We start from the raw sequence: 26,436 nt of genomic DNA, 5'->3' as shown, positions 1-26,436 counted from the left end.
CACACACACACTCATTGCAGATTATCAAAAACACACACACACACTATTTTGCCAGCGAAATAGTGTTTGTGTGTGTTTTTGTGGTAACTAAAACACACACATACACTATTTCGCCAGCGAAATAGTGTATGTGTGTGTTCTTGTGAGCATACCTATCTATCCTCCACTCAATGCAATGTGGAAACCTTCCCAACTTGGAGTACACATCCATCCTCCACTCAATGCAATGTGGAAAGTTATTTGTGATGAAGACTTTTTCGATTTGAATTGAAGGGCATGTGTAGAGCGGTGATGATGAAGACGAGAGAGGCAAAATATTTGCCTTAGGTAAACACTATTTCGCCAGCGAAATAGTATGTGTGTGTGTGTGTTTGTGAACAGGGCGAAGACTATTTCGCATGTATGTGTTATGAAATTTTTCTTATGCCTTGAAATTTCCTCGTTTTGGTTAATTGAGGTGCATGAATGCCTTGAAATTTGTGAATTTGTCTTATGCAACTCTGAATGCATGTAATGTCAAGTGTTTTTCCATCCTTATGTATTTCGCTGGCAAAATAGTGTTGCAAAGAACAATGTCTTGTATAATCACTTGCTCTTAATGTCTTTTGTAGTCACCTGCTCTTGGAAAAAGGAAGACATCAACGGCCAAGAATGTGGGAAGAAAGCGAAAATCTCCACCTAGTGATGGTAGTGAAAAGACCATTGAAATGGCAGAGAGTGGTCAAGGGAGTCACATTCAAAAGGAAGTTAGCAAAGAAGCTGGAGACAAAGTTCTAACTGAGCCTTTCATACCGATTCAACAACAGGTTGATGCTTCTAGTGACAAGGATGAGAAAGATGTGGATGATCTTATTCCACAATCCATCATCAAGCCACATGGGTCTGAGTTCATAGACAGCTTGGCACTTAATCAGGGTTCCATGCCTCCATTGATCCCTCTCTGTAGATGCTTGGTCAACGAGAGGGTGCGAGAGCTTCGAAAAGATCTCTCATTGTTAAAGAAGGTTTTTGAAGAGGAAGGATATTTGATGATGAAAGGTATGTTTGTTCTCTCCATAAATCTACCAGATGGCAGCACAAAGAAAGTGGATGAAGATATCATGAAGACATGGGACAAAAACTGGCAGCTTATCAATGAAGAGTTTGAGGAGGAGATTGCATCTAAAGATGAGTGGTCTATGTTAAGTGGAAAGATGTTTTATGTTTGGGAGGGAAATCACAGGACCGCTTCTTGGCTTGAGAGCATCAAGGAGATGTATCGTAATGATAAGAAGAGACATGTTCGAGTTATGGCGCAATTCATTGTGCCTAATCAACAAGATGAGATGAGGCTTATCGCTGCACTTCAAAGAATAAACATGTGAGTATTACACATTTTGTATATTCAACATTGTATTTATGGTTGTTTTGATTAGTTCTTATGGTTGTTTCTATTTATTTCATGAAGAATGAATGAAGAGGCTATTGTGAAGACAAACCTCAAAGATTACTTATTCCATACAAGCACGGTTTGCTCTCTTGATCCATCTAATTTCACTGACTCCTTCACGGAAGAAGATAAGAGGTCAATGGAGAAGGCCAGGTCTAGGGAGGCACAATCTGGAAGGCGAGTTTGGTATCCTCTCACTCAAGCTATTCTTGGACCCATTGTATATGGGGTAAGTACTTAATAAAGGTGGTTAAGAATGTTACTTTGCTATTTTTGTCATTAAGTGTTTTTTTAATGGCTGTTATTTTTTGAAGAATAAATGGAAATCAGATTTAGAATTGGCAATTAAGAAGATTCCCTCAAGCTTGGCAAAGGATGAGCGTATTAAGGCTGAGACACTAGCTAGGAGGAGTGTCGTTAAATCCTATAATAGAAGGATGACACGGGTTTGTATCTTCTGCTTTTGGTTCTTTGGCATCACAAGCAAATAATTTCTTCTTCTAAATCTTTTCTGTTGGTGGCACAGAATCTTTCGGTGGTAAATCCATCTAATTCAGAGGAGTGGTTCAATGTATTATGGAAGCTGCCCTTTGAGGATGAGAAGTTTAAGATCTCAATTGAGAAACTTTATGCCATTTCTAGTGCTGCTTGTTCCCAAAATCTCAAGCTGAAAATGTTAAAGATGTTAGGTGCAGATGAGAACTTTCGGCAGAGCTATGGTATGCCACTTGGAGATCACCACTACATTCCTTGGCTTGCAAAGGAGGTTTGGATGGATCAGGTATTGGAGGATGCCACACGGCTTCTACACCAAGTGGTAGATTCTACTCAGGGGGTGAATAAGGTGGAGCTACCTGCCGATGTGCACATAGAGACTTACTTTGCAGATATTGTAAACCGTTATAGAGGAGTGCTGTTTTATGAACTCCAGAAAGAGATGAGTGTGGCAACTCCGTCGGCCAAGCATGTGGATCTGAAAAACTCCTCAAGACGGTTGGTTTATAGGTAATTCTCTTTTTGCATTGTTTCTTGAAATCTTATGAACCGTGTTTATTTTTTAGTTGATTTATTATATCTCTTTTGTATTGTTTCTTGAAATCTTATGAACCGTGTTTATTTTTTAGTTGATTTATTATATCTCTTTTGTAGGTTTTTAATGCATCTAATAGCCAAGAAAACAATCAATGGTCTGCCTGACATATGCAAGGCTTGGGTTGTGATTTCTCCTCCAACCTATAGTATGTATACCTCTTCCATCTTTCGTGAAGGTAAAGATCCTAATGGAGTCTTTATCTTGACGGATTGGGAGAGAAAGCATTGCCCTTGGTGGATTGACATGAAGAAAGGAGAGTGCCTAGAGGAGGAGAAGGAGAGATACCTTCAACATTTAAAAGGAGAATGCAAATCTGATTCTGGGTCATCAGGCGAGATGTCAGAGGAGCAAAGGAAGAAAATGGAGGCAGAGTTGAAATCTATCAAAGAGAGAGAAGAGCTAGAGATGCATGCTTTGGGAAAAAACAAGGGGCGTCCCTCTCAAAAAAAGGGAGATGTAATAAAAGGTAACATTGGGTTCTTCTGGATTGTATTTAAATATTTGTTTTTAATAGTTTTTTGGATTTTATTAATTTGTTTTTTTGTTGGACATACTATCTATAGACACCCGTAATTTGGAGAGTCCTATAGCACACAAGACAAGTACCAAGGGAGCTATGGTGTATGCTCCACTTTCTAGCTTTTTGTTCGTGGAGAAGCATGGAGTCAAAAATCATTCCAAGGTTTGGATTTACGATTACATAGTGCTTGGAAAAAGAGTTTGCATCCGGAAACTTCAATGAGGGGTTTGCTTTTATGAGGGAGTTTTATGTGCGTTTGGGTGGAGGTCCAAAGATGAGAAATTCCAAGCCAAGTAGTTGGAGTGTTGACCTTACTTTCATTGATCTTCCTACTGGTAAAACTTTTTTAATGTATACTCCTTTTTTGTGATGGTGTTTGTGTAAAAGGAACTTGCTGACATACATGATTAATATGCAGGTTTGCCTATTCATGGGTTTCAAGGTATTCCACAATGGAATGTCCTTACAGATGACCACATGAAGTTCTCTCTATTGGCGGCATCATGTGTTATGGATGATATGGGATGGGTCTTAGTGTTTTGCTTGAGTTCTTCTCTTGTTTCTGTGGAGCGCTTTGCAAAGCGTACAGGCTTGGAGCTAGGTTTCAGATGGATTATGGAGAGCTCTGAGTCATTATCTCTGCTACAAAAGCATGGACATATGCAAAAGGTTTAAGTCTATTCACTTGAATGTTAATTCTTGCTATTTGTCATCTAATATTGTGTTGTTTTTTCTTTGTTGCCTGTATAGGTGAATGTATTTTATGCTTTGGCATTCCACAAGAGGGGAAAGGATCCTCCTTTCAATAGTGAGAGTGCATTAAAGGTTGAATGACACTTTCAGTACTTATTAGGAGTGCATTGAATTTAAATGATTGGAGGTTACTTTTGAATGTGATCACTTAATACTATGTGTATTTCAATTTGTAGGTGGGAAATATTTTGCAGCAGGACCTCTCTTGTGAGATTATTGGTCATTACTTACCTTCAAGCAATAGAGCACGACGTGGTGGAAAAAGTGGTAGTTGGCGAGGGATTCTAGAGAGGAGTCCCTCTCATATGCTTATGTTTACTGAGGCTCTTTGCCCACGAACAGGTACAATATTGGAGTTGGGGGCTGGGACAGGGCCTATATTAAAGGCATCTATGCACACCAGTCGTGGTTGCTTGGTCATTGATAATGATGAGGAGATATGCAAGGATTACCTTTCACCATATATAGAGGAGATCTATGGCACAAAAAAGGTGGCAGACCTTGGAGAAAGTGACACATCCTCTAGTGATTATGAAGTGTATGATGCACCATCCGACTAGTAAGTAAAACATGCATGTCTTTCTATTACACTTTTCTTTTCTCTTTTTCTTTGATGTTGTCATGGAAGTTTAAAGTGAGTTACCATGTTATGCAGAGGCAATGGCAATACACATGACAAGCACCACTGTGGATGATCGATCATTGGGACGGGAGAAACGTAGGAGAAGGTGTATTTTTCTTGATGATGAAGCAAATGAGAAGTAGTCTTTTGCATAGCGCTATTTTTGGATTATGTGGATTCATGCTTTCCTGTCCCCCCACACAGACTCATAGCTTCATTTTTTGAGCTTGATAGATGATGTATTACTTGACTCTTGTATTAGGTGGATTGCAGGTCTATGTCATAAAGGATTCACAAGCCATTCTCTTGTTTTGTTGGTACTTTTTGTAGCTTGATGATTAATGTTTTTCTGTAGCTTCATAAGATACATGAGTATGTTTGAGGCTAGAGATGTTAGAACCCTGAAATCATGCACATCGCATGAATTTGGTTCTCACTTGAACTAAAGAACAATGAACCTTCTTGTTGGCAACTTAGATGATTTAATATCACATTCATGGACCTTTACTAAAATTGCACATAGTCCTAGACATGATGAAATTTGCCCAATATATCTCTTAAATCCATCTATAATACTTTTGTTGATGATGCGTTTTTCAAAATTTTTCTCTGTATTGACTACAAACATGTAACAAGGACCTAATTGTTTGCCTATTTATTTCCTTTGATGCATCTTCCATGTGCACCTTGGTTGAGGGTGTCACACTTTGCACTAGCTCCATCTTTTCATACATTGGATCATGTTGCTCTCTTGGACAATCCTATAGCCCCCTCTTCCCCCTTGGACTAGTCCATCATGTAGACTCACAAATTGGACTACCCTCTTTTTGAAGCTTCTTGTTTGTGCCACCTTACACTTTCTTATTGTCTTAAATAAAAATGACCTTAATTATTGATAGATGATGTCTTCTTCTTAAATTCAAACCCTCCTTATCATTCATAGTAAAACTCAGCTTTTATCTTCTCATGAAGGAGCACTTCTTGAGTTTGGATATATGCAAGCTTTATGCATAAGTCTACCTATATGTGTGAGTAAGGTGTATATGTGAGATCCCATGTATCTAAGAATATCTAAAATGATGCTTTGGACAATCTTTAACAAACTAACCTTGTTGCATTCCAGTTCTATGTCATGACATGCCATTTTGCATTCTTCTTTATTGTTATTAAACAACTCCAAGCAGCCAACCAGTTAAAGCATATTCTTGTGGCTCCTCTTTCAGGAGGTATTGTATTTCATAGGGAAATAAGGTTTTATTATTATCTCGGAATTGTTGCTCATAAAATACCCTTGCTCGCAACGCTCATTGGTTTACGCTCATTGTATTGACGCACCCAGTTATGGGCTGCTGGGCACATTGGGCTTTACCACCCCAACACCCTCCCACTTAAAGGACAATGTGCCTTTAAGTATGGGGTGAACATGTATATATATATATATACACACAAATACAGTGACAGGTAGATAATGACCATCTACCCAACACCCATGAGTGCCCTGCAGTGTGCAAACCGCTTTGAAGGTAAGCCTTTTGTCAGATCAGCAGGATTGTTGTTTGTGTGAACCTTGACAAGCTGCATATGCTTATTATCAAGCACTTCACGCAAGAAGTGATACTTCACATCAATGTGCTTCGACTTTGCATGAAACACTGGATTCTTGGCCAACATGATAGCACTCTGACTATCACAATGCAAAATCGGCATCTCACTAGTTATACCCAAATCTACTACTAGACACGCAAGCCATAACACTTCCTTGCATGCTTTTGAAGTTGCAATATATTTTGCCTCAGTAGTAGACTGTGATGTACAACTCTGTAAACGAGATCGCCATGAAACAGCCCCTCTAGTAAACAAAAAGACATAGCCAGAAGTGGACCTTTGATTGTCCAATTCTCCTGCATAATCTACATCCGTGTAGCCAACTACACATGCTTCCTTCTTTCCAAAACTTATGCACACATTCTTCGTGCCATTCAAATATCTCATCACACCTTTGACCACCTCCCAATGCTTCTTGCCTGGATTTGACATATATCTACTAACCACTCCCACTGTAAATGCAATATCCGGGCGTGTAGCAATCATGGCATACATCAAACTACCAACCACTGATGCATATGGCACCTTTGCCATTTCAGCCTTCTCTTCATCAGAACTAGGAGAATCTCTACTAGACAAGTTCACATATGAAGACAATGGTGTACTCAATGCCTTCCCATGTTCCATGTGGAACCGTGCGAGCACCTTGTTTATGTATTCTACCTGAGACAAACGAAGCAACTGCTGAGATCTATCTCGCTGAATACGCATGCCCAAAATATGACTAGCATCACCCAAGTCTTTCATATCAAAATTCGAATGTAATTTTGATTGCAAGGCTGTCACATCATCTTTGCTTTTACCAGCAAGTAACATGTCATCCACATACAGGATCAAGATGATCAAGCTACCATCCGTAGCTCTCTTGGTATAGAGGCAATGATCAAAGTCGCTTCTCTTGAAGCCTTGAGACAGCATGAATGAATGGAATTTATGGTACCATTCCCTTGGTGCTTGCTTAAGACCATAAAGGCTCTTCTTGAGCTTACACACCAAATGCTCTTTGCCTGTCTCAACAAAACCTTCAGGTTGTTGCATAGTTGCTCCAAATTGACATTTTAGTATACCAATGCCTAGCCTGTAGTCTATGGGTCACTACTACCATAGCCTTGAAGTATTGAAATCATTACTATATCTTAAGATATTCAAGTTTGAATGCCAAAATTGACCAGAAAATAAGGATTTCAGGTGTTTCTCCGCCGAACTATACAACCGATTCACGTTCCCAAAGCATAGTTGTGCTAGTTAAGACCCAAGGAATCCATCTATGACATTAAAACACTAGAAAGCACGAGGAAATTTGGAATGTTGATTTAAGCCTTGAGTGACCACATGCATACATTACACTAGCTAGAAGCATTATGTGAAGTTAGAATGTAAAAAGTTGAATTTTGAGCCTATTTTGAGAAATTTCCATTTTTGAGAGTTTTGCAAGCACACGCGCACAAAAAGGGAAATTAGGGTTGAAAATCTCAAAGGAAACCTAGCCCCAAGGAATGCCTATTTGCTCAGTAAACTCTATGCACCTAAGGTCAGGAGCATTCTATAGATTGGGAAACCCCATTGGAATTGACGTTGGGAGTGGAATATCAACACAAGAGAGCACAGCTAGGTCACAGTCGCATGTGAGTGAACCACTAGAGGACTTAGTGTACGAAACTCAATCAAACTTAAGTATGGACACCACATCATCAAACCCCTCAAGATCCCAAGGAATCGAGTTGGACTACAATACCAAAATCAAGTTTCACATGGGGAATACCTATGGTGCCAAGATCTATAGGAATTTTATGAATCACTAAGCAACCAAGGTTGAGGACCATCACTTAGACTTTGATCCAACACCATGGATAAACTTCCAAAATGATTGCTACATGGGTAGAGATGGAGTAATGTAACTGCTAGTGGAAAATCCTAATGTATTGGATACAATGGGAGGTATAGTGCCATGAGAAGTGCATTATGGAGATGAAGTGCCACCCAAGCCAATCGAGCCAAATCTAAGGTTAATAAAATTCTATGTGAACTCAAAGAGTTCCCATAGATGATATCACAAGAGCCTTGTACAAGAGGCTTGGGGGTCACCCTATAAAACCCTATATAATCATGTTTAAGCAAACATGTATTTAAAATACCTCTATCTCTAAATTTTTATATTCTTCAAGATAATTGTTTATACCCGTATTGCATATATACATATTGTGATATTTAATTTTTGTGCCCCCCTTGTAAATTTTCATACATGATATACATTAGACTACTATTTTAAAAAACCCCCTCTTGCATGTATACACCATGTAAGTCCACCTAATTAAAAACTTCCCCTCTATTAATGAAGGTGCTATGTTATGTGTACACTAACTGACACCCCCCCCTTGAGACAAGAGGGAAGACATGGGTACACAGTTTTTTTATGTACGAGAAGGCCCAATGGAATATAGCCTCTTTGATGAAAAAGTGCTTCACATTTTTGTCCATGAGGCTATAGAACACCTTCGCTTAGTAATCTTCATAGATAAATATGGCTAGGAGTGGAATCTCTTGTTTTAGAAGACGAGGTAAGAGGCTTCACATACCTAGCAATACCTATCTCTAGATTTGAAAAAAATGAAGCCATCACTTGGGACTTCAAAACTTATGTATTTGTACCACGTCCAATACCAAGTACACTACCAATGCTAGCACCAAGTGCTCCTAAAGTGTCTTTTGTAGAAGGACTAGTAACACCCAATGCTCCAATTAAGTCAAGACCAGTTGGATCAGTATACGCATGCTACAAGTGGCATACATAACTAGTATCTATAGGGCTTAGACCTGGTAGATCATCATGGGTGTTAACCTATGACGGACATTGAGACGTACTATGTTTTACGTCATTAATTTACATATTCTGAGTCATGGGCCGGGCTTGTCGGCACCATATGTTAAGGGTAAGGGGATTGGGTGATCGCCGATGAGAGGCGCACCTTGAATATCAGCAGGGTAAGGGTTAAGATCGGCCGGCCATGTATGGGCGCCCATGTGTGAACGGCCAAGTCACCTATAAGAGTCAAATGTAACCCTAAAACCCTCATTCTCATGTGTTGTGAATACAAGAGTGCTCTTGCCTTATCTCCTTGGTTTCCTTCTCCTGCGTGTGTGTGAGAGAGAGAGAGAGAGAGAGTGAGAGAGCGATCGAGCACTGAGTAGCGGCACGGCGGCAGAGAGGCGATAGAGCGGCGACGGCGGCTCCTTCTTCACTGCGACGCGGGAATCCTTCAAGGCGGCGGTTGAGCGGTGAGTGACACACCTTTTGCATTCTGTTTGAGCTTGCTTTCCTGGTTGTATGCTTGCAGCCATTCGTGGCTCGCATACGGTGTTATGCTCTTCCTAAAGTAGAGGTCCCTAGAAGCCAATCCATAAGAAGTGACATTGCGTCCACTTCAAGAGAACCGTTTGGCACACCAAGTCTGGATAGGATATTTCTCAATGAAAATTGGGAATATGATCTACACACAGAGACTCTAACTGACCTATACACGGGTTACACATACCATGTAGGTTAGTTAGAAGTCCTACGATCTACATCTAGCGCCACTAATCTAGAGGAGCAACAACAAATGATATGTGAGGTTATTCATAGAATTATCCAATTTGAGAGGCAAAATAGGGGAGTGAACTTAGTTTCCACTCATTTCTTTTTCAAATCAATATGAATGTTTATATATGAATCTTTAAGTAGATAAAAATCATGACTCTTTAAATTGACAAACACATCTAAAAGAAAGGGTGTTCATATTGACAAGAAAATCTAGGGTATAGGTGGGTGCCATGGATAAAGATATTGCCCTTCAACCATCCATGTGGCCGCCTTTTCAAAATAGATGTGCAAAAAGTAAATCTTGAAAAGACTTGCAAATCCATGCCCACTTTTACAAAGCACAAAAAAAGTAAATTTTAAAAACTCTTTTTTTTCCGCAATGCCACATGCTAACATGGGCGAACAGTTTTTTATTGGTAACGTGGGGAGCTGAGCAGGGTTTGAACCTACACACCCCACTATACACCCACACACTCAAACCGCTACGCCAAACTCCCCCGTTAAATTTTGAAAACTCTTACAAATGACTAAGTTGGGGTCTTGTCTTTTTAACATTCTTGCACTTTCCATGGGTGCAAAAGATTAGCCTTATTAATCTATCACATTTTAAGCTTCTCAACTTGCAAAGCAATTCTAATATAATAACTATTTTATATGTATTTAATATCTAATTAGCTCGAAGCTTACACTACATCAAAAATTTTCTTAATGGAGTGCATTAACTTCTTTTTTTCTTCAAGACTTCTTTTTCATATTATGACATTTTAAGTGAGCATAATAATATCCACTCATTACTAGATGGTGCCATAAAGATATAAAATTATGTAATATGAGTTTGAGTGTATTCATGCATTAACACGTGATGTTCGAGTATGCAACTTTTATACACACACACACACACACACACACACACACACACACACACACACTTTTTTTTTTGGTAATATCCAGTGCAGTATATTTATATGCTCATAAATTTACATGATGGGAGGTCTCCGAAATGGAGAGTATCCCAAAGATCAGAAACATAAAAAGAAAAGCTCTATGCAAGAAGCATCCATATCACCCTCATGGCAGGCATCATATAAGCCGCAATGAGGCTCAGAAAGATTCATATGACTTGTGAATCTGCCGACCCAAGTATGCCAAATTATGCTCACTCCAGATTGTCCAAAGAGCCCAATATCTCACCCAAGAGAGAAATAGTGAGTATTGAGACAAAGACCTCATAAATCTGCCAAAGAGCTAGAAATGTTTCCCAAATCTGTGAGTCGGGAAACGGAGCCGAAGATAATCTGAAATTCTCCTGAGGAGGATCCTAGAACATGGGCAGTGCCAAAGCAAATGAAGAACAGTCTCTGAAGGAGCCTGACATCTTAAACATGTGGATGGTACAATGCGACGTTTAGCAAATGTGACCCCCACTGACACAATGTGCCTATCATACATCTCCAAAGAAAAAGTCTTTGTTTCAATGGCATTTTACACTTCCATAACATCCCGAGATTCTTCCGCCACCATGAGAGGGGCTTCCTTATATGCCACAGAGAATTAGCATGTTGCTGAATCCATGGAGCAGGCTGAAGAAGCCTGTAAGGTTTGATGGAGGTTAAGGCGGGAAGAGGAATAGGATGAGTGCATGTTGCTGAATCCATGGAGCAGGCTGAAGAAGCCTGTAAGGTTTGATGGAGGTTAAGGCGGGAAGAGGAATAGGATGAGTGCATGTAGCAGAGGGTTGCAATTGCTAATCCGTAAGCTTGTCTGTGTCAGCCACCACAGGAGGAACAGGTAGAAAAGGATGTAATAAATCAGCAATTTTCTTCCATATAGACCTATGATGCATTCCCAATGCATAGGAAGCAGTGGCCTGAGGAAAAGATAAGACATAGCCCTGATCATCTACCACATCATGTATGTATCTAATTCCCAATTTCATGAGATTGTATGCCCGAACAGGTTCCTGTAAAGCGAGTGGAATGTCAAAGATGGCACTCCAATGAATACTTTCTTTCCTCATTGAGTTTGTCCCAGAGCAATTATCAGGAGCCCATTGGACCTTAGAAAGTACTTGTTTCTAGTCAAGTATCATAGCAGTAGAGAAAGGACAGCCAGGTATCTTCCCTACAAATCTCCCAATGACAATCTCCCAATGATCAGCAATCCAATGACCATAAGCAGAAGTCCTCATGTTGACACACATGGATGCTAGCATACAAGTCCATGGCTGTTGTTGGCGGAAAAAAGTATGCAGCATAGTCGCCTTCCTTGCAAGTACATGATATCTTATATTGAGGACATTAAGTCCACCATGCATCCTAGGAGAGCACACCATTTCCATCTTCATCAGTCTCAATGCCTTCACAGCAGTTTTTGTCCTCCATAACATCTCCATAGCTTGAGACATAAAGGCTAAAATATCCCTGGAGGACCAATGCAGCAAAGGCAAATAGAACTGGACATAGGACATTACAATGGACTGTACTATTCTGAGCTTGACATGAAGAGGCCAAGTAGAAATCTTCCAGTATTCCAGTTTATGTTGAAGTCTTTGGAAGATCCATTTTAGCTACTGCTTCCTGGTGATATGCCATCCTATGGGATATCCCAAATGCCTGACTACATCTTTGGAATGCACCACCTGACCCGACCAAAGAATAGAATGCCAGTCACATTGCTTCAGGGGAAGTAATTTAGATTTGTCAAAATTGACATGCAATCCCACTGCCAAGCCATACAATGAAAGAGTGGTCATAAGCATTTGAACTTCCAGGGAAGAGTTCTGTGGCATAAAGAAGGAATCATCAGCATATGCTTGTGCCAAAAAAGATGCAGCTCCAGGGATTTTAAGACCAGTCATCTGTGTCCTGTGTTTGTAAGATGATCAAGATACATTAAAAGGGGATGGGTCGCAATGGCATATAAGAGAGCACTAAGAGGACAGCCCTATCTAACTGATCGACCCAATGTCCATGACCGAGATAGATGACCCCCAAGAAAAGTAGAGCCAGAATAAAGCCAGTAAACTGCATTTGCCATCTTATCCCATTGAACAGTGTCAAATGCCTTAGCAATATCCACATGCAATATAAGCACATCTTGATGCGAATACTTAGCATATTCAATTGCAGTCAAGGCATTGGATATATTGTCATGGATTTGTCTTCGCGGCACAAACCCATATTGATGAGGATGAAGTCCCGCATCCAGTATCCTGTGAAGCCTATGCACAATCATTTTGGTAATGAGTTTGTAAACTACAGGCATCAAAGTAATAGGCCTCCAATCTGACATATGTTCACACAGATGTTTTTTGGGCACAAGTTTGACTATGCCATGCTTCCAAGAGTGCGGCAACTGATTTTCTTGCCAGGCAACATTGATCATTTGCAAGAGGAATTCTTTCAAATCATCCCAAAAAGGCCATCCCAGCCAAGGGACTTATCAAGCATCAAATCCCATTGATTTTTCCATGATTCACTCCCAGAATATCTCCACCTTTTGCCTAATTCTCTCCACCTCTTCTCTTTTCTCCATGATTCACTCCCAGAATATTCTCTCCCAGTAGATTCTTCTAACCTTTTCACAGGTTCTTTCACAATTACATCTTCTCTTTTACAGCCTCTAACCAAGGGCTTGTTCCCGCACACACCCTATTCACTTGTATTTTCAACAGTTCACACAGTCAAATCAGGACACACACACGAGAAGCTTACGCAGGCAAGTAGTACGCAATTGAGAAGCGGGCAGGTGAGAAGCGAGCAGGTCGCAGGACAGAAGCGAGTAGGTTGCAGGCCAGAAGCGAACAGGTTGCAAGACAGAAGCGAACAGGTCGCAGGTCTCTCCGCGCGCGCGCACACACACACACACACACACACGAGTCGTTTGGTAGTTAGAGAGAAAGAGAGAGATGAAATTCATAAGAGAAAGTATTTTATTTGATTTTTTCTTCTCCTTTTTCCATTAACTTAAGTTGGTGTGCACATTCTTGGATAAAATTAGGCACACCTTTGCCAACAAACACTGTTTTCTTTTCTAAGAGAGAGAGAGAGAGAGAGAGAGAGAGAGAGAGAGAGAGAGAGAGAGAGAGAGAGAGAGAGAGAGAGAGAGAGAGAGAGAGAGAGAGATGAATATTATTCTTTTTTATAATGCTCAATTGAGCTTTCATTGAATTAATCACTACAAGCTACATAATTCCCTGGCATATCCTTTGTATACAGGAGGGTATTTTGTCAAGTACAAAAATATTGCGAGGCATTAGCCCCTTTCTTCCATCTAGCTCTTCCTCAAAGCCCTCTTCTCTTTTTTATTTTTATGTAGCTGCCACCAGCAAGTATCCAACACTTGATCTGCGTCCACCAACATTCCTTCCTTCTTCTGGAAGAGTTTCTCGTTCTGAGAGAGCCAAATTGCTCTAAGCGTTGTGGCTCTGACAATACAAATAGATGTGACTAGGTCTTCATTTTCCATGTATCTAGAACCCAACGCCAATTCCTGTCTAAAGAAAGGCACCCCTAGGTGTGTCAACACCAATTTGCATATTCTTCCTGTGAACTCTTTAGTTCTTGGACATCCCCAGATCAAGTGGGTGATGGTTACACGTGATATAGCTCCCATCACCTATCCCTCTTGCTTTGATCTTGTCTCCAGTTGGGAGGACCCCAAACAATATTTTCCACAGAAAATATTTGTGCTTGTCCTCACAGTTGGCCCTCCAGATATTCTCAAGTACTTGCTTCCATTTGTTTACATTCCATTCTTTGTACCAAATCTTGTTCAAGTTCATTACCCAATCGTCCCCCCTGCAGAGCTTCTCGTAAACGGTCTTAGTCACGGGATATCCGAATTTTTGTTCCCCTGGCCACTTCCAGGCATTCCATTCCATTGGAGGTGAGCAAGGTGGAGGAGACCAGTTACTAAGTATATTAAGAATTCTCCCAATTAGGACCTCTTCATGCAAGGATAGGTTATGCACTGACTTCAGGGTGGCTCTCCAGTGATAGCCACCCTCCTTGTTGATGATTCCAAAAAGAGCCCAACGTGTCAAATCCCTTATTATTGAGCTTTCTTGCAATTTCAATCGACTGCTTATCCAGACCAACCTCCTCCATAATGGGACCCCAGGGGGACCAATGAAGAGTTGAATTCTTCCAATACCTAGCTTAAGTAAGTGAGCAGAAGATGAATATTATTCTAAAACTAAGAGATAGAGAATGAAGAAATATATAAAAAATATATATCAAAGCCAAAGTCAAGATATATGTCATTCTTGAAGGGCTTTAAAATCATGTAAAAGAGAGGTAGAGGGGTGTAAACATATAGGGAGATAGATTAAGTAAGAGAGAGAGACAAGAAGAGAGGAAAAGGGGGAGAGAGAGAAAAAGAGAGATTGCCTTATCTTTAATTTGTCCCATGTATGATCCATTTTGCAAATGTAGTCATTGAGAGAGGAGACAAGCTAGCAACAAATTAATTTTTTTAAAAAGAGAATTAATTACACAAAGACCATTATAATAAATTGTAAAGTGGTAAGCAACAACAATCACCTATCAAGGGTAAAAATTTGATACTAATATGGACATCATTGTCTACATCCACACGACAAATATAGCATTCCTTCTTTTGCTTTTAAAAAAAAAAGTATAGTTTATTAAAAATAGTTCAAAAGAAGTATATTTCAAAGGAAGAGGGGGAAAGAAACCTTTTGCAACAAAGAGAGAGGGAGAGATCTAACTTTAAAGTAAAGTTCTAAGTTTTTTGCTTTAAAGAAAACTTAGAACTTTAAAGTGTAACTTTTAGATAGGTTGTTTTGATGGAGAAAATCTAAGTTTTTTGCTTTAAAGAAAAAAACATTTAGATACTAAGTATATTAGTATAGTATGAATTATTTAATTTTCAGAGCATTTTAATTTCCGCATCATACTACTCGCTTCGCTTATTTCAAAAATTCATATCTCTTGCTCTAATAACCGGACCCTCAATCGAAAACCACCAATATTTTTTATTTTTTGTTCTCTAAATCACCATGGTTCTCATTTTTTTTTCGCTGCCCCTACCGACCCATGAATTATCACAAACCCTTGCGCCCTCCCTCACCCCCAAAAATCCCCTTCCATTTCAACAAAGTTTAATGGTTTTATATTTGGGCTTTATAATATTGAAAAGAAAACCTTTTACTATTCATATTATAACTTTATATATATATATATACACACACACACACACACACACATATATATATATATAGCTCTACTTTAATATCTTTCTCTCTCTCCTACCATGTAGGAGTCTCTTTCTCTCTCTCTCTCTCTCACTCTCTCTCTACTGTGGAATCTCTCTCTCTCTCTCTCTCTCTAGAAGCTCTGTTTACCTGCAGGAGATGGAGCGATGGATGCTCAGATAATGCTCAGAAAGGAGGCCTCGCCATGGCAGAGGGGAAAAGAGAGAGAGAGCATCCTCTGCGCGCGTGTGTATGTGAGTGGCTCTCCTGCCAGAGCACTGTCACCGCAAGCACCAACAGCAAGAGACATTCCAAGAGCGAGAAAGAAGCCTTTGATGAGTGTACATGTGACATTTGTCGGGCGCTCACCTCAATAATTTTTTGAAGTTAACAATACATTAACATTACCTACCTCTTGCAAACTTACGTGTCATCCTTTAATGAGCATCCCTTTCACCTTAAGAATACCTTAAGAGTTGAGACTTTGCATTTGAAATCTCTAACAGCTTAATACATACCACTCAAATTATTTAATTTCCAGAGTGTTTCGCCTCATGCTTGAAGTGGTTGTACAAAACTACAAAAGGATTGCATGGATAACATTTATCTAGCTACTAAATACTCCAAAACATGTTTTTACCACACCAGCTATATAAGAGATACCAATGTCCACCCACCAAAACCCCTTGGAAAAAGAGGTTACTAGGAGTAGATTTTATTCCTATATGGATTTTTTTATGATTTTAAAGAAAATGTTGCCTCCATATCTTTGGCTTTATGTTTGTTTGCGTCTATATTCTACTAACAAGGCATAAAGCTCTCTTCTCTTTCTTGAAAGTTAGAGGTCTTTGAACAAAACTTTACTAAGAGCAAAGAAAATTATTGAGCTCGTTGAAGCCCACGCTACCTTCCCCTGCCATCGCTCTGCGCGCCCCCCCGCCTGCACCCTCGCCTGCGCGCCTTTACCCCCATTCGGGATCTTCTCCGCCTTCTTGCAGATGTCGGCACAGGAGCCTGGACGTTCGGATTCTTGGCCGCGGCTACTACCAGATAGAGTTCGCAGAAGAGTAGAGCGTGGCCAAGATTCTTGCCATGAGCCTGCTTGACATTCACGGTGCTTGGGCGTTCTTTAGCCCGTGGTACCATGGGTTTGATCCAGCTGCGGAGGCCGAGAGGGGAGAGCGCCTTTTGTTTCCCAAGATTGGCTCCCTGTTTGGGTCGGTTATGAAAGCATACCCTACAGCAGCTTCGGTGGCTTGCCTTCAGTTTGAGTTTTGGTGTGAGATTTGCTGTCCCTACCAAAGGCAGTGCTCCTGCAAGGGAGGGTTTTTTCTCACAGAAGGTCGAGTACTCGGGGCCAAAGCCTGCCCCCGACGGCGGCCTTGTACTTCACCACAACAGTAGGCTCCAGCCTCAGAGCAGCCAGCTCCTACTGGAGCAGCAGCTCAGTCTTCTACCACACCCCCTCTTGCAACCGACACTGAGTGGCAGCCCGCCGCCAGTGGGCGCCGTAGAGGGAGGCAGCCTGCTAGTAAACAGGCCCAACAGCAGCAGACGCAACAGCAGTGGGTTCCTCTCAGGAACCAGTTTGTGACTCTTCATCAAGAGGTTCCTGAGTCTTCAGCAGATCAGGAGATGCCGGCTCCCCCGCTCCCAGCCTCGACTTCCTCCCCACCGTCTCCACCACCCCCCCTCCTCCTCCTGTGCCCTCTTCACTACCTCGCCAGGAGCAGCTAGGTCCTTCCTCGCCGCCCCCCCGCCCCCCCGTCCCCCCTCACCTCCCCTACTGCATCCTCTCCACCCCCTCCACCACCGCTGGAGCCAGCAGTTTCCTGGCACTCACCTGTTGCTCGTCGCGATCGCTGAGCAGTGCCGTAGACAGGGGAGTCCCCCCACGCACCACCATGCCGATTCGGGCCTCACCCTTTTCCTTCTTACACGCGCCTCTTTGGAGTTGAGGACATTCATGCTCCTGCACCGATTTGAGTGCATATTTTGATACTTCCTGCGAGAGGGGAGGATGCCATAGATGCTTCAATGGGCTTCTCCTTCCCCCTCTGTGGGTCGAGCTCTCGGGAGTGGTGTGGACAACAGACTTGGCCTATGAGTGCTTGCGGACTCAGGCGGTCGAGTTCTCTCACCACGTGGGAGACTCAGATGTGACGGAGGTGCTAGCACGCTGTTGTGGGAGCTAGCACGATATCATGTATCTGGGACTGTGGACAGCGCTGGGATCCACCACTTGGTGGTGAGGATCGTGGTCGATCTGGCTAGAGCACGTGGATATGTATGCATTTATGAGGACAGTCTGACAGAGAGTGTCACCTTGGCATTTGATTAGGGGAGCACGAGGTTGGAGGACAGACTCGCAGTCGCTCGGATGGGGACTACTCCCCCTCCGAAAACACTGCGCAAAGCTGAGTCCCCAGCTTCCTACTCTCTGGTCGGCCATGAGGATTATCTCATGGAATGTTTTGGGCCTAGGCGGTACATAGTATGCGAGCTATAGAGGCCGTCTATGGCAGGAGAGCTGCAGAGATGCCTTGTTGGGGGCATTATAGATATTCTAATGCTGCAAGAGCACCATTTGAGTGAGAGCAGGATTCATCGTTTTGGCTCGGTGCTTGCAGATAGATATGAGACATTCTGGTCTGGCCACTTGGGCGGCCAGGGAGGGGTATGTATGAATATTGCGGAGCCATGGCAACATGCTATTGTGGACAGGGGCATTATTGTCCCAGGCCGAGCCTAGTACATCACGATGCGTTTTCAGGGAGAGCACATTGGAGTGCTGAATGTCTATGCCCCTAATCACGCGAGTGCACAATCTGAGTTTTGGATGCGCATTGTAGATGCACTGCCTCTTGTGGATCACTGGTGTGTTGGGGGCGACTTTAACATGCTTTAGGTCCCATCTGACCGGATTGGGGGCAGTCAGCAGACTGCGGTACATGGCAGCGAGTTAGCCGCCTGGGATAGGCTTTGTATGTCTTTGAGGATCTCCGATGTACGGCAGCATGAGGCTTTCACCCGCTCCCCAGGCAGCTTGAGGTTCTTCAGGTGTCGGACTGCCGACAAGGAGATACCAACCTATCTTGGCTTGATCGGTTTTATGTCAGTGAGACTGGCTACTAGGGGAGCGTGGCGGTGTGACAGGGATATTGGGTGGTTCTTCCTTTTCTGATCATGCGTCGGTTGTGTTGGTTATGGAGGATCAATGTCCGCCTGCCGGCCAGCAGTTGAGGATCCCAGAGAGGATACTCATAGACGGCAGCCTAGCAGCTGAGGTTGAGAGGATATGGACTGCCGCTCTAGGCGCAAAGGTGGATACAGCAGAGCACTATGCCAGAGGGCTGCATGAGATCAGTATGTTCTTTCATGAGACAACGAGGCATCGTCTCGAGGAGTTGAGAGAGAGAGAGAGAGAGAGAGAGAGAGCGCAGGCTGTGCAGGGGACTTATGTCTTTACAGCGTTTGCAGGAGCAGCACAGCAGCCAGTCTGTACTTGGATAGAGGCTCAACTGGGCCAGGCGAGACAGGAGATTCGCGAGGTGGAGGAGCGTCGCTATGAGTTCTTCTACCACAGACAGGCCTCTCAGTGGACTCAGCTTGGGGATCGAGCCACTGGAGAGTTCTTTGAGATCACAGGCCCTCGCCATGCTAGGGCAGGGGTGCGACAGCTTAGGAGACCTGATGGTACTCTTGCAGTGGAGCCGACAGAGATTCGGGAGACAGCTACTGCCTTTTATCATCAGGAGTTGTTATCAGCAGATGCTCCTTCTAAGCGGCAGGATGCTTGCCGACACAGCAGGTGTGGAGACACATATAGCACAGGGTCACGGACCGTATGTGCATAGCCTTAGCACAGCCTTTGCTTGAGACAGAGCTTCATGATGCTTTGAGGGCTCTCCCCCGCAATAGTTGCCTTGGGGAGGATGGACTGACCCCAGCCTTCTATATGCAGTATTGGGGCCTTTTGAGATTGGGCCTCTACAGAGGTTTTTAGCATATTCTGGCCACTAGTAGGCAGATGCCACAGAGATTTTCAGAGGGCCTGATATTTCTCATCCCCAAGGGGGAAGGAGTGTCTGCTGACGACTGTTGACGACATACGGCAGTGGAGGCCTATCACGATCCTTACATTATACAAACTCTTGGCGAAGGCTTTGGTTTGAGGATCCAGCCACTTCTTGGGGATTTGATACATGCGATGAAAACTGGTTTCATCAAGGAACGGAGTATCCTTGACAACATCTTTACTTTTTGGGAGGCTATTGCTTTGGCTTGTTTTGCGACGGGAGGATTTGGTGGTGCTGTTATTGGATTTTGAGAAAGCCTATGATCAGGTAGATTGGGGCTTTCTTGAGGGCACGCTCTCTCGTTTTGGCTTAGTAAGTGTCCGGTCGATCAAATGTAGACTAATTTTGCCAAATCTTTACATAAGTGAATGGAGTAGAGATTGGAGGGGCTTTTTGCCATTTGCTCTTGTGAAGCTATAGAGAAGCTCTTGTGCTCTCAAGCTCATCATAGTTCTCAATCTTTCTCTTCTATATGTACTACATGAGGTTCAAGGTCCTATGATTAATGAAGAACTTCCATTTCTTCTCTCTATTCTCTACTCTAAGTCTATGAAGTAAGCTCCTTCTCTTTCTTATTTTATGCAATGCTTGTGGGTTGGGTGCTGAGTGCTCCTTGAAGCTAGCCATTGCCATCTCCATTGGCTTTGGGCTATGTCCTCGCCATCACTCTCGCATGGAGTGACTGCGAATCGTGTCAGTACAGCGGCCTACGTGGCAACGCACATACAATGTCAATACCGTAGGGGACCCATAGCTATGGACAGACGGAGGCCACGCTAGATTGTTAGTCTAGGTGAATCAAATAGGCCAAATGCAATGAGAACATACATATGAGCTCACGCACTAACCTATGGATAGTAATTGCTGATATGCTAATGAGATACAGTCCAAATCAACATCCTATGACAAGTAATGAATACCTAAGCTACCAAGACTCTATCCATGCCTTCGGAATCACTAGATGAGGAGAAATCATAATCTAGATGCACGACGTAGGTAGAGAGCACGAATGCAGATCTACAAGGATTCGGCACACTAAACCATGATCTCTAAGCACACACTAGTGTCCTAAGGTGTAAGGAAGCTATCCCTAAGACTTGGTCCAAATCTGGCAGCGTTTCGGTACCAAAACAAGCACATGACACAATCGCGTATCACACGAAAATGTGTCAAAAAAGTGACGATTTGGTCTATATCCTCATTCTACTAGTCGCAACAAGGATCCCATATGTGGTTTTATGTCGAAAAATGGTATTTTCTATTAGCAGCTAACTACGACCATGGATAGATTGCACACACACACGACTACGATGCACACACGAACTCAAACGACGCACAGAGCACATCAAAATCAAGCAAACACATTAAAGAACACATGCATGAAAGCTCAGTGTAAAATACTCACTCGTTTGCACGTAGTAAGTGTGCTAGAAAATCACCGCAAACTTTGACAAGCTCAACTCTTCACTTCTCTTCAAAACTTGTACAAGAGAATGGTCCTACTTTGAAATTACAAAGTGACGGTATATATACCCAGTAGTATTGGCTTCAGAGTATATAATCCCTACACTATCAGAGTCTCCTAGGATAGCTCATATTTACAAATTGGAAGCCGTATTAGCCCTTGAATTACAAAATTGACGGGATTTTTACATACAAATGATGGTTTTTGCCGACAACATCTGGCTTTATAGAACTTGGCGAAACATCTCCCCCCCACCTAATTCGGTGTCCGTCCTCGGACACTGTAGTAGTGCCCTTGGTCTTCAAAACTGTGGGTAGCGGTCTTCAAAATTGGTTTTCATCCGAAAGGACCACGGGAGAGGGCGTAGCTGGTAGCTTTGCGAACCTCCTCTTGGCGTATAGATTCTTCGTGTTGGCGTATCGCCTGATGAATGGGGTCGCCTTCCTCGGCATCTTTGTATGCCACATATCGGAGTGTTGGATTCTTTACATTTGGCCCAAAAATTGCAAGACCTGACTCTATGAAGCTTGTAATGAACATTTCTTCAAAGGTCTGCATATAATATGATGGCAAAAATTGGCACCTGGCATAGAATCCCATGATTTGCATGCGGTTAGGACCCTTATTTAGATCAAATGATAATGCTTAGTTATCTTCGAGCATATGCTCCCAAGGCCTATTATAGAAGAGTAGTTTTTTAATAAAAGTATCTACACATAGTATAAGTAAATGAGCTATTTTTATTAGCATTCGACAAGATAGATCAGGTACCACTTCGTATATTTTAATTGCATGCTTAAGTGAAGAAGTAAAATATTTATGGGAGCAAAACTTATCCACAGTAGGTAACATAGGGAAATTTAAATAATCTAGATAATGTTTAACTACCCTATCATATTGTTCCCAAGTATATTTCCTCCTTATAGGGCAAAAAGTGGGATATATGCATAGCGAGGCGCGTTGGCGTACTCCAAAATTGCCGCACTATGTTTTTGAATCCAAGATATCCTCCAGATTTGCCATCGGCGCTAATCCATTAATCTCATCTTCAGTGAGGGGTAGGTAGCCACCTATTTCTTCCATTGGGCATTTGGGCATTAGATCTTTCATGTGCATATCATGTTCCAATTTCAAAAGTGTTAGTGGGAGAGCTGAATGTCGGTGAGCAGCATAAAGTTGCTCCACCTTGTCGAATTTTGCACTTGCTGTCTCCACTATTTGAAGCTCCCACTTGATGTCCTCTTTCTTTAGGGGATCCTTTTCTTCCTCCAGGGACTTCTTCAGTTTGGCGATGAGCCCTTGTGTGTAAGTGCGAGGTGGGCTTGGCATGGGTTCATCTTCATGCTCTGCCGAATATGTGTCTCACAGAAAGTCCAAGGGCATCATGAGATGATTCTGTTGTATTGGCATAGGCTCCGAATAGAGCTCCTCTTCCTCTTGTCTGGTGGGCAATGGCGCATGTGATGCTTCTGGTATTTCAAAGCTTTGGACTGGGACTCTCTCTTTATCTTTTAATTGCCTTTTAAGCTCTTCAATCTGCTTCCGTAAGTCTTCCTTTTCAATTTTGAGCACTCTGATTTCTGAAGAGATGGATGTCGAGGCCGGCTGTGGTGACAAAGGGTTGGCTAGAAGCTGTTGAAGTTGACTCTGAGCGAGTGTCATTCCCTCCAACGTGAGTTGGTGTGCTCTTTTCAATGCTTCCTGGTCCTTTTGTAACACCTCTTTTGCTTTGCTTGCCACTTCAGCCTTCTCTTGATCCTCCTTGCATCTTCGTCGCCAGTCATCTGCATCAACTTTGACTTGTTGATATGCCAGTTGTAGTTCTTTTAATGTCCTTTCTTGCTTGGCAGACGTGGCGTGACTGATATCCAATTCAACACGTATATATTGAAGCTCTTTTTCTGCCAAGTTTTGCTCTTTTTGGTGGTTTAGGTACTCATCTTTCATTTGTGCAAGGTGCTCTTGCATTGTGGCATTCCATGCATCTACATGGAACATAACTGCCGTACTTGAAGAAGCAGTGGCCATTGTACTAGTAGGGCGTGGTTGTGGCATTGGCACACTGATTGGCATCGTTAAAGTGGAGGTGACTGGGATTAATTTGATGGAAGTTGATGCTCTGACCTGCTCTGGCGGCAGAGGTCTTTTCATTGGCGTATCCTCTTTGATCGGCTCTATGACCAGTGTGGGATCCGAAGGAACATCCCTTGTGCGTGCAGGTTCTACCATTACTTCTTTAATTTGTACCTCCATTGCTGTAGGTTCATCCACTTCAATTCCCAGCTCGAGATATGTAGGTTCGTCCACTTCAATTCCCAGCTAAGGATATGGGAATTCCCTTGATAATCTTTCATGCTTCGGTAGTACTTCTTCCAAGTGGTCCATGGGAACAGGTAGAGGTGGAGTATCTAGCTGAGAGCAGAAGGCCTGTTAGCTCTATTCTTCGTTTGCAGTTCAGTTCTAGCCTCTTCTTCGGCTTGAAATTCTCCTCTTGCCACCTTTCTTCCCAGGTTGTGGAGCCTAGTGAACTGCAGATAAGCATCCGTGGTTTGCTCCGCTTCACTAGTTCTCACTCTTTTGGTGGGCAGGCCACTCCTGATAGCTTCACACACTCTTTGATTCTCCCATTTTGTTTTCTTCCCCAGAGACAAGATTCCCTGAACCACTAGGCACTTGTCCCATTTTCGGTTTTGTTCGTGTATGGCCCTCTATTGACCCCTATTTGTCCATTTGTTTCCCCAATAGAGCTTGTGTACCCTCGATCATCTTCTGAAAGATTTCTAAACGTTTTGTTTCAAGCACTGAATCTGGGTAAGCTCTGAATCTCTCCTCATTGGTCTGGTTAGGTCTCAGTCTTGCTTCATAGGCATCTAGCATAGCTTTTAAAGGCTCTAGCACTTTCGCTAAGACCGACCCTCCCTCAGGTTGTCCTTTATTTTCTGAGGATTTCTCTTTTTCCTTGACCTCAATGTCAGATTTTGCTTTTTCCTCACGACTTCTTTTTGCAGTGGCTCTTCTTTGTCTACGTGCATTCCCCCATGAGTTTCGCGAAGTCTTTTCGGACTTGCTTTCCTGGCAGACATTTACTGTCAAAGATAGGTTTTTGGTGTGTAGGCATTACTAAGTTGTGCATTTTCACAGTGTATGTATAAGACATTGTGGGTCCGCTTAGTTCGGACAAAACTGCAATAGCAGCTATGATAGAGAGACTTTTATTGTCGATGTATATTGAATGTGGTCGATGTATTTGGTAGTTGCATAGCCTTTTGTTGTGGGTCATTATGAGGTTTTGTGAAGCTATCGTACTCTGAGCATGGTGTAGGAGTATGGTAGATTAGGTATCGGAGCAATCCCTTGACATCCCCACTATTTGCATTGACAATAGGATGTACGTTTATGTGGATAGATCGGTGATTGGATTGCATATTGATTTCTAGATACTGTATCATTATTTCTTCTCCGTATATGTGTATGCCATTTTATGCCATGGTCAGAGTTTGACACATTGGTTGTTGACAGAAAGTGACAGATTTAGCCATTTAGAGTGAGCAATTTTTGTGCTAAGATCAGTTTTTTTGGTTCACATATTGCTCCTATTATAGGGGAGACTTTGCCAAATTTTTGCCAACAGGTAGTCAAGGTTGCTATTTTTTGCAATCTGTGAAGCATGGCATCTTTACCAGAGAGCACATTCAATATCGAAAAGTTAGATGGTGCTAACTTACCTTTTGGAAAAAGATGATCTTTAATGTGCTGGTGTAGAAAAAGCAAATCCGACATATCAAGATAAAAGGGTGTTAAGCCAAACGGTGTGACTGATTTTGAATGGATGGAGATGGATGAGCTCGCCAGGTCTACAATTATGCTCACACTGTCCAAGAGAGTTTACTTCAATGTCAAGGACAAAACCACATCGTATGGGTTATGGCAGAAGTTGTGCAACTTGTATGACAAGGAGAGTGTAGCCTCGTAGGTTTATTGGCTGAAATGGTTGGTGGAGTTTAGGATGAAGGAGGAGACATCTATGTCACATCATCTTAATGACTTCAACACAATATTTAGCCAGCTGTCTACAAAGGGAATCAACTTCAATGATTCTGTCAAGGCTATTTTTATGATGGGGGTGACTCTCCCAGACATCTAGTATACATTCCGTATAGCTATAAGCACTTTTGCACTTGCGATTGGTTTAACTAGTGCTGATGTTTAAGGTCACCTATTAACAGAGGAACTCAACACAATGAACATGGAGGACTCAAAGTCAAATAACGGTCACAAACCAAGGAGAAGAATACTGAAGGGTCACATTCTAGGAGTAAGTCACGTACTCCTAAGAAAGAACTTGAGTGCTACTATTGCCATAAAAAGGGGCATACAAAAAAGGATTGTCACAAATGGAGGCATGAAAAAGGTAAAAAAAAGAAGCAGGATGGAGGCAAAAGTGATTCCCAAGGCAAAACAGATGAGGCCAACACCGTGTGGTGTATGGAAGAAGAAGAAGAAAAGGACAATGATGTTCTTTTCACGTCAGCTATGCATCATGTTGATCTAGTTGCCACAGATGACTATGCCTTGCATGACTGGATTTTAGATTCAGGGGCATCATTTCATGTTACTCCAAATAGGGAGTGGTTCAACACATATGATGCATCTCCCAAGGGCAATGTTCTTGGCTTGGCAACAATGACTATGCATGTGAGATTGTTGGCATTGGTGATGTGTAGCTGAAATCTTAGAATGGCTCATCTTTCACACTTCGCAATGTGAGGCATGTCCCCAAGCTCACCAAGAGTTTGATCAGCATAGGGTAATTGGATGACATAGGCTATCATTCTTCATTTGGTGATCATGCATGGAAAATCACCAAAGGTTCCCTTGTTATAGCCATGGGTCAAAATGTGGCACACTTTACTTGCTACACATTTCCAATGTTAAAAACCACGTAATCTGTGTAATCGAGTAGCCAAGTGTTTCTTTGTGGCATTGCCAGTTAGGACATATGTCTAAAGAAAGGGAATGGAAATATTGTCTCATTATGGTTATGTTCCTAGATTCAATTTTTTTGATTTTGAT

At 42.3% G+C, this 26,436-nt stretch overlaps 2 protein-coding genes and 1 pseudogene across 2 annotated transcripts; all 3 read left to right on the top strand.

The window, feature by feature from the left end:
* Positions 1-920: 920 nt before the first annotated feature.
* Positions 921-3,186, top strand: LOC147627270 (uncharacterized; the record flags this gene model as incomplete). Its single annotated transcript, XM_086815264.1, has 7 exons — positions 921-1,360; positions 1,416-1,423; positions 1,558-1,658; positions 1,744-1,875; positions 1,956-2,268; positions 2,731-2,988; positions 3,086-3,186. Coding segments are annotated over exons 1-7 (1,353 nt in total), but the record flags the coding sequence as incomplete, so codon positions are not given.
* Positions 3,187-3,254: 68 nt separating this feature from the next.
* LOC147627269 (uncharacterized) lies at positions 3,255-4,355 on the top strand. The gene is made up of 4 exons (XM_086815263.1): positions 3,255-3,377; positions 3,461-3,711; positions 3,793-3,867; positions 3,972-4,355. The coding sequence occupies exons 1-4, from the start codon at positions 3,278-3,280 to the stop codon at positions 4,353-4,355; spliced, it is 810 nt and encodes a 269-aa protein (XP_086671389.1). The 5' UTR covers positions 3,255-3,277.
* Positions 4,356-7,518: 3,163 nt separating this feature from the next.
* On the top strand, positions 7,519-17,413 carry LOC147627268 (uncharacterized; annotated as a pseudogene).
* Positions 17,414-26,436: the final 9,023 nt, after the last annotated feature.

Source organism: Cibotium barometz, chromosome 21 (genome assembly GCF_041138505.1).
Source record: "Cibotium barometz isolate CiBa-2024 chromosome 21, ASM4113850v1, whole genome shotgun sequence".
Lineage (NCBI taxonomy): Eukaryota > Viridiplantae > Streptophyta > Polypodiopsida > Cyatheales > Cibotiaceae > Cibotium > Cibotium barometz.
This window is presented reverse-complemented; position numbering and strand designations above follow the sequence as displayed.